Here is a 13,360-nt window from a genome sequence, read left to right on the forward strand (position 1 = left end):
AAGGAAAAGGCAAAAAGGGCCCCTAGACTTGTGCTATCAGTGTACACAAGTTATGGCCACGAGTGTTGATGATGACTTTTATTGGTTTTCATTTGTTCTTGTTAATCATTTATCGGTGGCTTATTTACCAACTATGGTCTAAATATTGGTTGGAAATTTCCAATATATAACTGAAATGTAGGTCTTCTAAAGTTTTGCCTCCTCTCATGAATTACAAAATTTGAAATTATTCCTTCTGTGCTGTTTCGCTATCCATTCGTTTCCTTGCAGGTCAACTATTCACGTCACATCCGTCCAGACATGAAGACCCATCTTGATCGACCCTTAGTGGTGGACCCCCATGAAAATCGTAATAACAACACAAACAAGACAACTGGCAACAACTCAGACTTCTGTGTCAGCCAGCACCATCCTGAGCACCATGGCCAAGTGGGAGGGGATGGTGGAGGAGGTTCAGGTCCACCCAGACCTCCCATGGAGCGGGGAGAATCCACGGAGAGTAGACGGAGCCGCAAAAGTGAGCATCACCACAGCTCTCATGTCCGTCTGGATGCTACAGTGATTCCTGGGCCGGGTTCAGAGGAGAGGGTATCCAGGCGCCATCACCACACGCGGACTGGGAGTCGAGGAGGAGGGCAGTCCGAACACAGGAAGCCAAGGTCACATCGAAAGAATGCTGAAGATGGTGAGGAAGGTGGGGGAGGAGCTGGAAAATCTGGAAGACATAAGAGCAAAGGAGTGGATGGGAGTAGGGAAGGAGGAGAGCATGAGCGAGCAGGCAATGGCGGTGAGAAGAGGTCAAGAAGAAGCCGGCGTGGAAGCCAAACAGAGGGCGAGGGGAAGCGTATGTGCTCACACAGAAGGAAGTATGTCATTCATTTTTCGTTTTCCAGTCATCCTTTTTACAATCTCCTCTAATCTGATGGCTGTAATTCTTTCTTTGACCTCTTCCTAGGGACTGCAGTGTCCCAAACCTATCTACCACACGGCCCATCCAAAAGAGTCTCTCAAGGCAGAATAGCCAGTACAGTGAGGACATGGACAACCTCATGAACACCAAACTGGTGTCTGGTTCTACACCACCTAGCGAGGGTCGCCCCTATCCAGTGGCCAGTCACACTGTCACCCCTGGATTTGGATCTGCCCTTCATCTTGCTAACAGTGGCACTCGTGGAAGTTTGGTCACGTTGGATAGTTATGGGAATGTCGGACATCACCGTGCAAACAGTGTGATCAGGCTGCCCCACCCTGATTATACTGCTGTGGACATGCCCATATTTCCATCCACCAATGCCATACTGCAAGGTAGGGGTGAATGGATGTGTTTTTCTTTTCTTTTGTATTTCTTCTGCTACTTTATAGCTCTTTACAATGTTTTCCTCCTACCTTCAGTTAATAAAAATGCCAACACTGAACCTCTGCCACCTCCTACAAATGATGATGAGGAAGGAGGGGAAGGAGGGCCTAGGCCCATGCCTCCATATAGCTCCATGTTCATCTTCTCGACCACCAATCCGTAAGTGATACGTACTAACAATTACCAATGCACAGGCTAGCACACGCAGTATATGCACAAATTGCAAACTGAAACACACTGTCTCATAATTACCAGTTAACCATATAAACCTTTGGCTAAATCCCTATCCTAATGAGGACACATCTTTCCTTAAGTGTGAACACAAAGTCAGCAACACAAAGCAAAGATGAAAACCAGCCCAAAGAGACTTGAAAGCATGAGAAACATAAACAGGTCAAAACAGAGGCTGCAAGCCTGACTGCTCATCACTGCTTTTGTTACTTGTTGAAGTTCAGGCTCTGGCTGCTGGGCTGGGGTCAACATGCACTCAGCTTTATCATCATTCTTGGCTAGCTTTGCGTTAGCATGCTGTCTGTGCAGATGTTTGCAAAGAGATGAAGCAGTATAATACTATAATGGATGCAGTTTCCATTTTACCTTCACGCTCTTGTCCTTTTGTGCAGTGAAAAAAAGTAATGTCCATATCTCCACTCCTCTAATGCTGTATAGCTGTTTTCTGTTGCCTACACTTTGCACAGTCAAAAGTCAGCTTTATTGTAGTTGACTTTTGATCCAAAAGTATGAGATAAAGTTGATTGTTGGTATAATATTTTGAGGGTAGGGAAGGATGTAGTTAGTGTCTAGACAGCTACTCTTGCCTCTTTAGTTAATTTGATGCAGTTTGGTGTGGATTTAGCAGTCTATTAAATTGTCTGTACCTTACAATGGTTTGCCCAATGGATGGAAAATGGAGGCATGAACCACATATCAGTTATCTGATCCTGATAGCTACACCAGAAACCAAGAAAAGACTGCCACTGCCCGGCCACTGACAAACTGATGGATTCCCAGATTGATATTTGGGTAAACCCTGCTTTACTTTAGCTTTTCTACTGTGGTCCCACAATTGCCCACAGTGCTGATGGAAAGATTGACTTGCCTGTCACTATCTCAAAAACTATTTCAAATGAAGCTCAATCATAATGTCATGCAAGGCTGGACTGGGACAAAAAATCGGCCCGGGCATTTTGACTAGAGACCGGCCCACCAGGATAAAGATTGAAAATGTGACGTCATTCAGGGGTAAAACCGCAACGGATTCTGGGAACTTGTGGCAAGAGGTACTAGCGCACGCAGGCTTTCAATTGAACTCAGTTACACAGCGATAAAAAGAAACACAAAAAATGGCAAGAAGCTGTTGTATTATTAACTGCAACAGCCGGTCGCATGACAGCCACAGGAAGCCGATCGTTTTTTTTTTAATCGGATTACGTCGTTGAAGAGAAATGTTTTAAGCCATGTTTCCGAAGTAAGAGCCGACGGATGGTCTGGATATACCAAATATAACGTCCCAGAACACTCCAGCTCACAGGTTAGTCTGCTCCAAGCATTCCCACAAAGGTCAGTCTGCTGTTGTAGTTAATGCGTCATTTTCATAACATAATTGGTGATATAGGTTACAAGCAAGTCTGGCGCTGAACAGAAATTGTCGCGCTATGCTCCTTTGTTTATTGTGCATAAATAGTAAATTGTCCTGACACAATATTGCGTTTCGCTTCTGTTATTATGGTACATTGACAAAAACATATACGTTTATTCACAGGATAAAACAGTTTTTTTGTATCACTAATTGTCCAGTGCGATTACAGCATACAGTATTATTGTCACTGCTACATTTCTGTAATGAACCAGAAATTATTTCCACTGCTAATTAATTACCATTGAGCTCAAAGGTCCTATTAATAAACGGTTAACGAATGTGTATTTATGAAGACGATTTGTGAGACTGGTAAACTTACCTTTGTTCGTACGATGGTCTTTCGTTCTACACGGTGCATTTCAAGGTCCTGTACCCCTCCGTCAGTAAACTGTTCCTGGGCTTGTTGCAGTGACCTGAAGTTACTAAACTTCATGAGTGTATGCACTCACCCCAAGAACCGTGTAATTATAAATATGAGCGTGGTGAAAGTTGGGCAGCACGCTAACGTATTTTGTCCCTCTGTGTGCTCGTAAGGGTCTAACCCTTTCACTGGTTTGATTTTTCCTCGTATCTTTTCTTTGTCTTTTCGTCGAGTCTGTCTTTGTACGGACCGGCATTGTTCTCCTTTGTTTTGTACATTCCTTTTTTGTGCGGCAAAGAAAAAACAAGAAGGTATTGGAACCGGAGAATGAACGTTTTGCGGTGCTGCAAATGCTTGCGTTTGATGCGGTACTTGGATTGTTTTGCCACGAGTTCCCGGCATGCAATGCGCGAAAATCACGTGATTGCTAAACAAGGGGGCGGGTGCATTCGGCCTCCTCGGCTGTAATTGGTCCAGCCCAGAGTCGATCATGACCAATTGGCCAATCCAACACCTTTCATTATATATACCCTTCCTAAAAAAAAAAAAAAAAAAAAAAAAATCCATCGGCCCATAAAAACAAAAAATCGCCCGATGGCCAGTCCAGCTATGATGTCATGTATTCTAGACTGTGCTGGCATAGCATGAAAAGAGGTCATTTGCTAAAATTTGTTGAAGACACAAAGCCTAATTTTAGCAAATGAGCAGGTCTAGTTTGTGTAAACATTAACACAGAGCTGTTTAAACATTAGTTGAGTATTTGAGAGGGATTTAAATTTTGTTTAGCCTCCACAATGGCCTTCATTATAGTTATAAATTAAACATAATGGTATGCATTGCATTAATGCAAGAGAAAAACAAATATCTTTGTCTGCTCCTAGGTTTCGACGAGCATGCCATTACATTTGCACCCTGCGTTATTTTGAGATGTGCATCCTGCTGGTCATTGCAATGAGCAGTATTGCCCTGGCAGCTGAAGACCCTGTTTGGCCCAATTCCCCTCGAAACGATGTAAGAAATTCATCATACATGTATTATTGGTTCTTTTGGCAACAAAAATATTATGCATATAATTTATCTATTAGTTTTTGTATTTACTCTCAAGGTTATTTTTGCCATCTCCCAAGCCTTACGTGCGTGGAGGTCTGAGCAGTAAATGAATTAACTATATAGAGTATGAGATAGAACATATAAATCCAGCACTTAAAATGATTATTGACAGTTTTATAGTGGGTAGACAATTAAGTGGCACACACAATATTCAGGATTTTCTGTGTTCAGACTCAGCAAAATGATACAAACTCACAGACCACACATGCACAGGAAACAGTTGAAGTTTAAAGTACTGCCTTCTTTAGTAATATAATATCAGATGATGCAAAATAAGTGCAACACTGCACTTATCTAAAATACAAAATCATCATATGCTCACTTTTTCTTTGTGCAGGTTCTGCGCTATTTTGACTACGTCTTTACAGGAGTTTTTACTTTTGAGATGTTAGTAAAGGTGAGACAAATCAGCATTTTTCCTCCGTGTTGAGACAAACATTCTCCTCTTTTTGATAAAGGCTGTAATGGGTCCTTGTTTTTGGTCTCTTTTCTAGATGGTGGATCTGGGGTTGGTCTTGCACCAGGGCTCTTATTTCCGGGACTTGTGGAACATCCTTGACTTTATAGTGGTTAGTGGTGCTCTGGTGGCCTACGCCTACGCCTTAGCGTAAGTCTCCCTCCTGCTTCCCCCTCTGCTCTCTTTTCTCCTCTCCCGCTCCTCTCCCCTCTCACTGGTACCTTGGAGTACAGCGTCCCCTGTTCTTCTTCACTCAACCATGGCTGATTTTTGGCCTCTACTTTCTCTATCCTACACACTTTTCTTTCATTCACTCGCATACATTTTCTCTCTTGGCACTTTTTCATTCTCTTGTGTCCTGTTATCCTCCACCATAAACCCAAGTCTTACCTTTATTTAGAGTGCAAAAGACCTGTCCTCTTTTTTTGGCCATGTCCTTACTTCATTTCTCTTACGTTCACATTTTGCTCCTGCAGTCCTTTAATTTTTAAGCTCCTCCTATTTCAAGCTCCTTCCAGCTTCTGCGTAAACACTCCCACATTATAAAATAGATCCCAGCATCCTCTCCCTATCTACCTCCCCATGTGAGAGGTGAGGACCACCCTTTGCACCTGTAACCCTTTAGTGCCCAGGGCGTTCTAAAGTAAAAGGGCCCATGCAAACCCCGGCCAGGTCACCAAAATTCTCAACTACGTTCTCTACTACAAAGCAGGTACTTTAATCTTTACTTGATTTGCATGGCTGTAAAGATAAAAATACAACTACATGTTGATTACTGAGTTAGGCTGTAGATAATAAGTGCTATGCTGGTACAAAGCATGAATTTTGCTTTTGCATGGTATGTGAGAATATAAAGCAATTTATAGATTTAGAAGTCTGCATTAATGTGATGTCATGTTTTGGATATAATATATACACATATATGTAGATATTAGGGGTGCAACGATACACAAAATTCACAGTTCGGTTCGGGTCGATGCTTTGGTGTCACGGTTCGATATTTTTTTCGATACAAAAAAATGTTCATGCCTTTTTAATTTGTCATTTATTAAAATTATAAATATATATTTATATCGCCTCTTTCAGTGCGCCCCAGGGTGGCTGTGGCTACAATGTAGCTTGCCATCACCAGTGTGTGAATATGTGTGTGAATGGGTGGATGACTGGATATGTAAAGCGCTTTGGGGTCCTTAGGGACTAGTAAAGCGCTATATAAATACAGGCCATTTACCATTTACCATATTTTAACTCAAAAGTACAGTTTTTAAATTTAATGTTGCTGAAACAACAAAATAATAATAATAAAAATATCTATCTGATCGAGAAATCACTCATCTTTGGAAAAGAGAGTTTATAACAGAGAAATGGCTCTTTTCAAAATAAAAGCTATACTATACGCTTCTTCTGGGCTATATTCTCAGCAGCATATTAAACATATCAGGTCCCCATAAGGAGAATCATGTGCTCTGTCTAAATGATCCGGGTAAAGTTTGTAGCATGCGTGCTTGTTGTTTTTGTCTGCTTCCACTTGTCTTTGCACTAGGATGATGTCGGCGTAAATGTGCAGTCATATTTGTTGTGTTCCCACTAGTGCTGTCAGCGTTAATCTCGTTAAAATGACATTAACGCCATAACGCGGCAAATCTCCGTTAACAAGTTACCATGGATCGCCCCGTGCGTGGGGCTGGATGGCGTTAACACGTTAACAAGCTAACTGTGCTAACGCACTAGTTCCCACAAATTGAGCATTGCGTGGCACATCCGACATACTGTTTTACTTTTGTCCATGACGCGCTTACCATCAGGGTCATGCTTCACATGAAAACCAAGATAGTACCAAACGCCAGCTCTGAATGAGGGTGGGGGAGGTTCAATTTCGGGTAGCGTTAAGGCAGTTGCCATGTTGCAACGAGCTTAGCTTCTGTCTTGCTAGCTCGCGGTGCGCTCAGTGGATTTGCACTCGACAGTGCAGCCTAGGCGGAGTAGTCGAACGCACATCCACTGAGCGCTCAACACAGACAGCATGGTCAGAAGAAAAGTTGATAAAATAAATAAAAAAATTTGTATTGTTCGATACATATGCATACTGAACCGAAAGCACTGTATCGAACGGTTCAATATCGATACGAGTATTGTTGCACCCCTAGTAGATATGTTTCCGCATAATATATTTGTGCTCTCAAATTAATGATAATGATATACCATAGATTTTTACACAGGTCTGCAATATGTGAAGACACTGGATATTGTTTTTACTGTGGAAGTGACTGAAAGCAAACCTACATAGCTTAAACTGCTATGAGCTTTTGGACACTTGGATTATAAGGCACCTAGCATTCTTCTGTGTTGGGTCATTGAAGTTGGTGGACTTGGAGCCTCTTGGATGGAGGATGCTCTGCTCATTTTAACTTAAACACCAGTAACATACACTTATGGACAAAAGTTTTGGGCTTCACACTCTTTTAACTATAGCTTTTGCCACAGATCAGGCACCTAGCCATACAGTCTGCCTTTACAAACATTTGTTGTTCTAAAGAGTTCAGTGAATTTAAGCATGGTGATAATATAAGACACCATACCTACAACAAGTCAGTTCATGAACTTTCTTCCCTTTTAAATATTCCACAGTCAACCTTAACTGGTATTATTGCAAAATGGACCACAACCACAATATGGCAGACCTTACAAAAGTTACAAAGCAGGGTTAGGCAGGTACACAGTGTAGAAAAGTCACCAACACACTGCTGCAGAGTTCCCAACCTCCTCTGAATTTAACAACAACACAAAAACTATGAATTAGGAGCTTCATAGTATGGGTTTCCAGGCTGAGCAGCTCCTGTAAGTGTAAATAGGTGATACAGTACAGAATTTGTATTAATCCGAATATATTTGACAGTTTTATTTAAACTGAACTGAAATGAGAAACTTTCAGAGACTCTGTGAGTGTGTTCTGTATCTAACCACTTGAGGTCTTCGATTAATATACTGCAAATTAATATGGGAATAGCTAAGTGATACAAATAAATTAATACATTTTGAACTTTTGACTTTATACCTCTCTGACCTGTCTTCCCCATGTGATGTTTGTGTAATGTATGTATGGTCAGAAGGGTAAGTCGGCGCTGGCAAAGGTCGGTAGCCTTAACCCAATTTCCTTCGGGGTCAACCTTCAGGATCAATAAAGTTTTATTGAATTGAATTGAATAAAACTGACACTTGAGTAATGACTTGAACTAAAGATGACACCTTGGATTTTCATAGTCCCAGAATGATATCTTGTGACGTTGTCCCCTCAGATCTCCTCAAACAGTTGGGGTTTTTTTGCGGTCCTAATGACCCATCTTTTATGCCACCTTTACTGAACTGCTCCTCCTCTGCACTTTGTGTCCATTCTTCCACCTCTTTTTATCATACATCACGACGACACTCAAAATGTACTTAGTTTTCTCATCATTCTGGTCTCGGAAAAGTCTGTGAAACAGTGCACTTTCACGGGTATTTCTCCAGATATACCGAAGAAAATATTCTGCACGCTTAAATGAAGAAATAGGCTTTTTTTGTCATTCGGTAATTTGTTTACTGAAATTAATGAGAGTCTCTGGAACTATGGCAAAAATGTTAGAAATTTTGGCACGGTCACTGGGAATAGTCGTGAATTATTTCACCAAGATTCAGGTCTGTGCCTTCAGCAGTCTATCCCCACCAGTGGGTAAGAGTTAAACCCAACAAGTTACCAATAATCTCAACTAATAAAAACCTTCCAGCTTTCAAATGCAGTTATGCTAAAATAGTTTTGGTTTAATCTAACATAAACTAGGTTGTCCAGCTTATCTGCTCACTTTATAACTATGCCGTAGTACATTGTTAAAGTCCAGCTGAATTAAGAACTCATGAACATGGCAGGTGCTCCACGGTTCTGGTAGAGGTGATCCATTGTCAAGACGTTCACTCTTTGTGAATCATCTTTATATGTGTGTGTGTTTTAACCAACACTCTTTCCCCTCATTTTAGTTGAATTTGTGTCTCTCTGTTTGTATATACAGAGATCTTTGTCTCCACCTTTTCTGTGTGTCCCAACCTCTTTCTGTTTCACTGCTGAATTTTCTTTCTCTGTGTATCTTCTCTGCAAGACCAAATTCATCCAGTGGAAATGTTGAGTATGAATTATAATGTAGCCTTAATCTGAAGAAAACGAACAAACAAGCCCAATTTGACTATAGTAGAGGTTTATCATGCTAATGGCTGATGGGAGATCGGAACCAGTAAGAAAAGATTCCTACCCATCCAGATAGTACCTTAATTCAATTGGTGAAATCAAACAGCACTCCTGAAGCGATCAGAAGTCTTGTTGGAGATGTTTATCACTCCCTTAATCAAATTATTCTGGTCTGAGGGCTGCTGTGTCTTGGACCACTTATGCAGCTGTCCTTCATATTTCTGCAGTCAGACTGAGGTTCAGATCCAGACAGGCTCAGAGTCAGAGATGATGACTAATCAAGTTTGGTTTGCCTTGAAGCGCACGTTGACATTCTAAGATGGTTTTTTTCACCAGGTAGTGTTTACTCTGCTATGTGCCTGAAATGAGTTTATATGTGGGCTTGCTGGTCCTTAATAATAGTAATTTGAATATTTAATTGTTAATCATGACGTTTTACACATTAGATCATTTTCAGAGTAGCACTAGTTACCATTTGAAATCTTGCACACTCATCAAGCAGTTTTGTTTTGTTGTTGTTGTTTTTTTGGGGGGGGGGGGGCTAAATTGTGAATGTAAGAGATTATCTGAATGTGTGAGTAGGTTGGTTGATCTAACAAGAGAAGGTACTGTCTTTTCTTTTTTCCCCTTTCTCTCTCTCATATGGATGTTTCCCTCAAAATCCTTCCTTTTCTGTGTCCCATTCTGTTTCTTTATCCCACCTTGTCTCCTCTGTCTTGTTGTTCTCACCTCTTACTCATATCTCTCTTCGGACTACGAGCAGCAGCGGCAGCGGGTAAAGTTCTCTCACTTTTTCCTCCTCATTTTCTTCTTCTGCACTCTTGGTATCTGTTTCTCTGATCACACATCTCTTTCCTTCTCATTCATCCATTGTCAAAGTTGAAATGTGTATCTGTCTATATTATTTTTCTTTTTTTTTTAAATCCATTGTTCACCATGGAACAACTCGGACTCAAACCCAACTAAACCTCATCTTAACTTCTGTCAGGTCCTCAGCTGATTCACACAGATGCAAAGGAGATATTTGTGCTTTAATTGCAGGTTTTTCCACACATTTTTATTTCAATAAATATGGATATGAACATGATCAAGAAAGAAACTTTTAACCAAAGATGGATAAAAACACAGACACAGTGATTTGCATACACACACACACACACACACACTCATGCAGATACACACATTAGTGGTGGTTGTGTGCAAATACACACACAGCCACCACCAGTCTGCCATCTGGTCTAACAGCTGTAAGACACAGGCAGCTGTATACACAGCTGCTGCCCCCCTAAGGATCACTTTGAGTGACCTCTTCACCCTGATCTGTACACTGGATATGTGAGGATTTGTTAAAATCAGGGCATTTGAATTACAGTCAAATTTTCTATTAAACTAATCGCAGCCAGTTTACATAAAGTCAGCATCAGTTAACTCCTGCATTGTTTCTTTAGGCTCCTGCAGCCTTGTACACAGTGCCAGCCCAAATCCAGTATTTGACATGTCTAGATTACAGAAACTTATTCAGAAAGTTTGGACAACAACACCTTTCACCTTGGAAGCTATAGCAAGTAGCTAGGGATCTTAAGCTACTTGCTATAGCTAGAGAGATACCTATGGCGTTACCACAGAAACCCATAAAGCTAGGTTGGTAATGTCTGGAAGCACAAATCCGACTGTAACACTTGAAGATAAGGAAAGTCTGATCACAACATCTGATTTAAGGAACAAATCTGCCATGTCTTCAGTCTGAACATAGCCTTTGAGGTCTATTATAATTTAACACTCTATGGCATATGTGCCTGGACAGTTACACTGCCAAAGTGAAAAAAAACAAAGAGAGGTTTGGCTCAGCATTTCATTGGGAAATGCTTTATAAAATCTTTGTCTTGGCCAAAAACCATGCAAGACAAGATTCCATGCTGTCTGAACAATGCTGTGAAACAAGCTAATCCTGGAGCTTATAGAAATTAACTAGATGAGTCATCAAGAGAGAGTTTGGCTTGTTCATTTAAAAAGTTTTTCCCATTTTTAAGCACAACAACACTACCAAATTGTGGCATATGCTTGAAATTGAAGGCGTTTTGAAAATGTGTTAAAACTTTTAACGCATTTACGGTGACGAGCAGAAGAGCCCCTTGCTTTGCTCCTATTACTCAACTGCCCTACGACAGAATACAATTTTGTTCTCGCTGAGAGTACAGCTAAACTCTCTCTCTCTAAATGTCTCTCTATAGAATAAATTTCTCCACCCCTCAAACTGCTGCTTAAAAGAAGAAATACTGCAGCATGGAAAGCAAGGTTTCAATGCAGCATGAACAGATTTCACCATTAACTGCGCATGGGCAAACTGAGGCTTTAGTGTTTTTGAAAGGCATTGAAATACATTGCAAAACACTACACAAGGGAGATAGCATTCAGACAGGAATGATATCAGTTGTTCCCATAGCATGTACTCTAGTTATAAATCCCCACCTAATTCTAGCATGTAGCTACGATGTTATCCTCACACTTAGGAATAAGGCTAAAGCGTAATCTGATAGCAATGCTGCATGCGTTGCTATGCACTTAACCCAGACGTAGTTACTCATTGATTTTGAGTTAACTCGGACACACATGCCATCAAGAAATGGCTGCCCATCGCCATTTTGGAATCGAGAGGATTAAGGCTTTCATGTGCTGCGTATACTAAGTCTGCTGAGACTTGTAACTTTCACTCTCCTGTGTGTACATGTATGTCTTCTTTGTTTTTGGTGTGTAAACACGTGTAGGGGGAACAGCAAGGGAAAAGACATCAGCACCATCAAGTCGCTGAGGGTACTGAGAGTGCTACGACCTCTAAAGACTATTAAACGACTTCCCAAACTCAAGGTACGCTTGCGCAGCAAAGAGACTCCATTACTTATATTTCACTTTTACACAGATTATTGATGAAATCTACCTTAAGGTAAGTACAACAACCAAGAAAATTAAACAAATTACACCCTGATCTACCATCATCTATTATTCTTTAACCCCCCCTAATATTATGTTGTTCTCTTGCTTTGTCCTCAGGCTGTGTTTGACTGTGTGGTGAACTCTCTGAAGAATGTGCTCAACATCCTGATCGTCTATTTACTCTTCATGTTCATCTTTGCTGTGGTTGCTGTTCAGCTCTTCAAGGGGCGTTTTTTTTACTGCACTGATGAATCCAAAGAATTTGAGCGCGACTGCAGGTCAGGAAAAAAAATCCAACTCCTTTCACCTTGCGCTGTGAAAATGTCCTGGTGACCTGCATAACTTTTGGTTTAATCCTTAAAGATTAAAGTGTCTCCTCTCCATCCTCTGTGTCATACCTAATGCAAACGTTTATAAGTTTTTTTCCTTTCAGTCCTTGTGCTGATTTTGTGTTTTTCAGAGGCGAGTATCTGGTGTACGAACGTGATAACGAAGTGAGGGCGCAGAAGCGGGAGTGGAAGAAGTACGATTTCCACTACGACAATGTGGCTTGGGCCCTTCTCACCCTCTTCACTGTCTCTACTGGAGAGGGGTGGCCGCAGTGAGTAGCCTATATGTGAATATATTCATTCATAAATAGAGCAAGTGTGGATATTGACAACCTGTAACAATACTTCACTGTCACTTCAGGGTGCTGAAACACTCGGTCGATGCGACTTACGAGAATCAGGGCCCAAGTCCAGGATACCGGATGGAGATGTCCATCTTTTACGTGGTGTACTTCGTGGTCTTCCCCTTCTTCTTCGTCAACATCTTCGTAGCTCTCATTATCATCACTTTCCAGGAACAAGGCGACAAGATGATGGAAGATTACAGTTTAGAAAAGAATGAGGTGAGCAAGGATTCCGAAACTGGAGCGTTGCATGATGGAAAGGCACGATGCAAACCGAAAATGTCTTTTTCTGCTGTTTTTGACAGAGAGCCTGTATAGACTTTGCCATCAACGCCAAGCCTCTGACACGCCACATGCCACAAAACAAGCTAAGCTTTCAGTACCGTATGTGGGAGTTTGTGGTGTCACCGCCATTTGAGTATACCATCATGGCGATGATCGCGCTCAACACAATCGTGCTGATGATGAAGGTAAAGGCCTGCAAGCTCCAAACAAGGAATAAGTAACGCACAGAACAACATAAACACCAAGACAGCCACCGAGTTGCTGAACTTAACGTCTAAATTTATACCATTAGCTCTTGTTGCCTGCGCCTTAAAAAAAAATACAAGCAGCC

The 13,360-nt window shown here is 41.3% G+C and overlaps 1 protein-coding gene across 6 annotated transcripts in view; it reads left to right on the forward strand.

Moving 5' to 3' along the window:
* cacna1aa (calcium channel, voltage-dependent, P/Q type, alpha 1A subunit, a) overlaps window positions 1-13,360 on the forward strand; it is a 68,989-nt gene that overhangs the window by 23,851 nt on the left and 31,778 nt on the right. For all 6 annotated transcript variants that reach the window (XM_082530642.1, XM_082530641.1, XM_082530637.1 and 3 more), the window contains 11 exons: window positions 271-866; window positions 956-1,305; window positions 1,393-1,516; window positions 4,239-4,368; window positions 4,805-4,864; window positions 4,962-5,074; window positions 11,906-12,005; window positions 12,189-12,349; window positions 12,532-12,672; window positions 12,762-12,963; window positions 13,050-13,214. In XM_082530642.1, the coding sequence (XP_082386768.1) occupies window positions 271-866; window positions 956-1,305; window positions 1,393-1,516; window positions 4,239-4,368; window positions 4,805-4,864; window positions 4,962-5,074; window positions 11,906-12,005; window positions 12,189-12,349; window positions 12,532-12,672; window positions 12,762-12,963; window positions 13,050-13,214 (2,142 nt within the window). The remainder of the gene's footprint in view (window positions 1-270; window positions 867-955; window positions 1,306-1,392; window positions 1,517-4,238; window positions 4,369-4,804; window positions 4,865-4,961; window positions 5,075-11,905; window positions 12,006-12,188; window positions 12,350-12,531; window positions 12,673-12,761; window positions 12,964-13,049; window positions 13,215-13,360) is intronic.

Source organism: Aulonocara stuartgranti, assembly GCF_965226115.1.
Source record: "Aulonocara stuartgranti genome assembly, chromosome: 4".
Taxonomy (NCBI): domain Eukaryota; kingdom Metazoa; phylum Chordata; class Actinopteri; order Cichliformes; family Cichlidae; genus Aulonocara; species Aulonocara stuartgranti.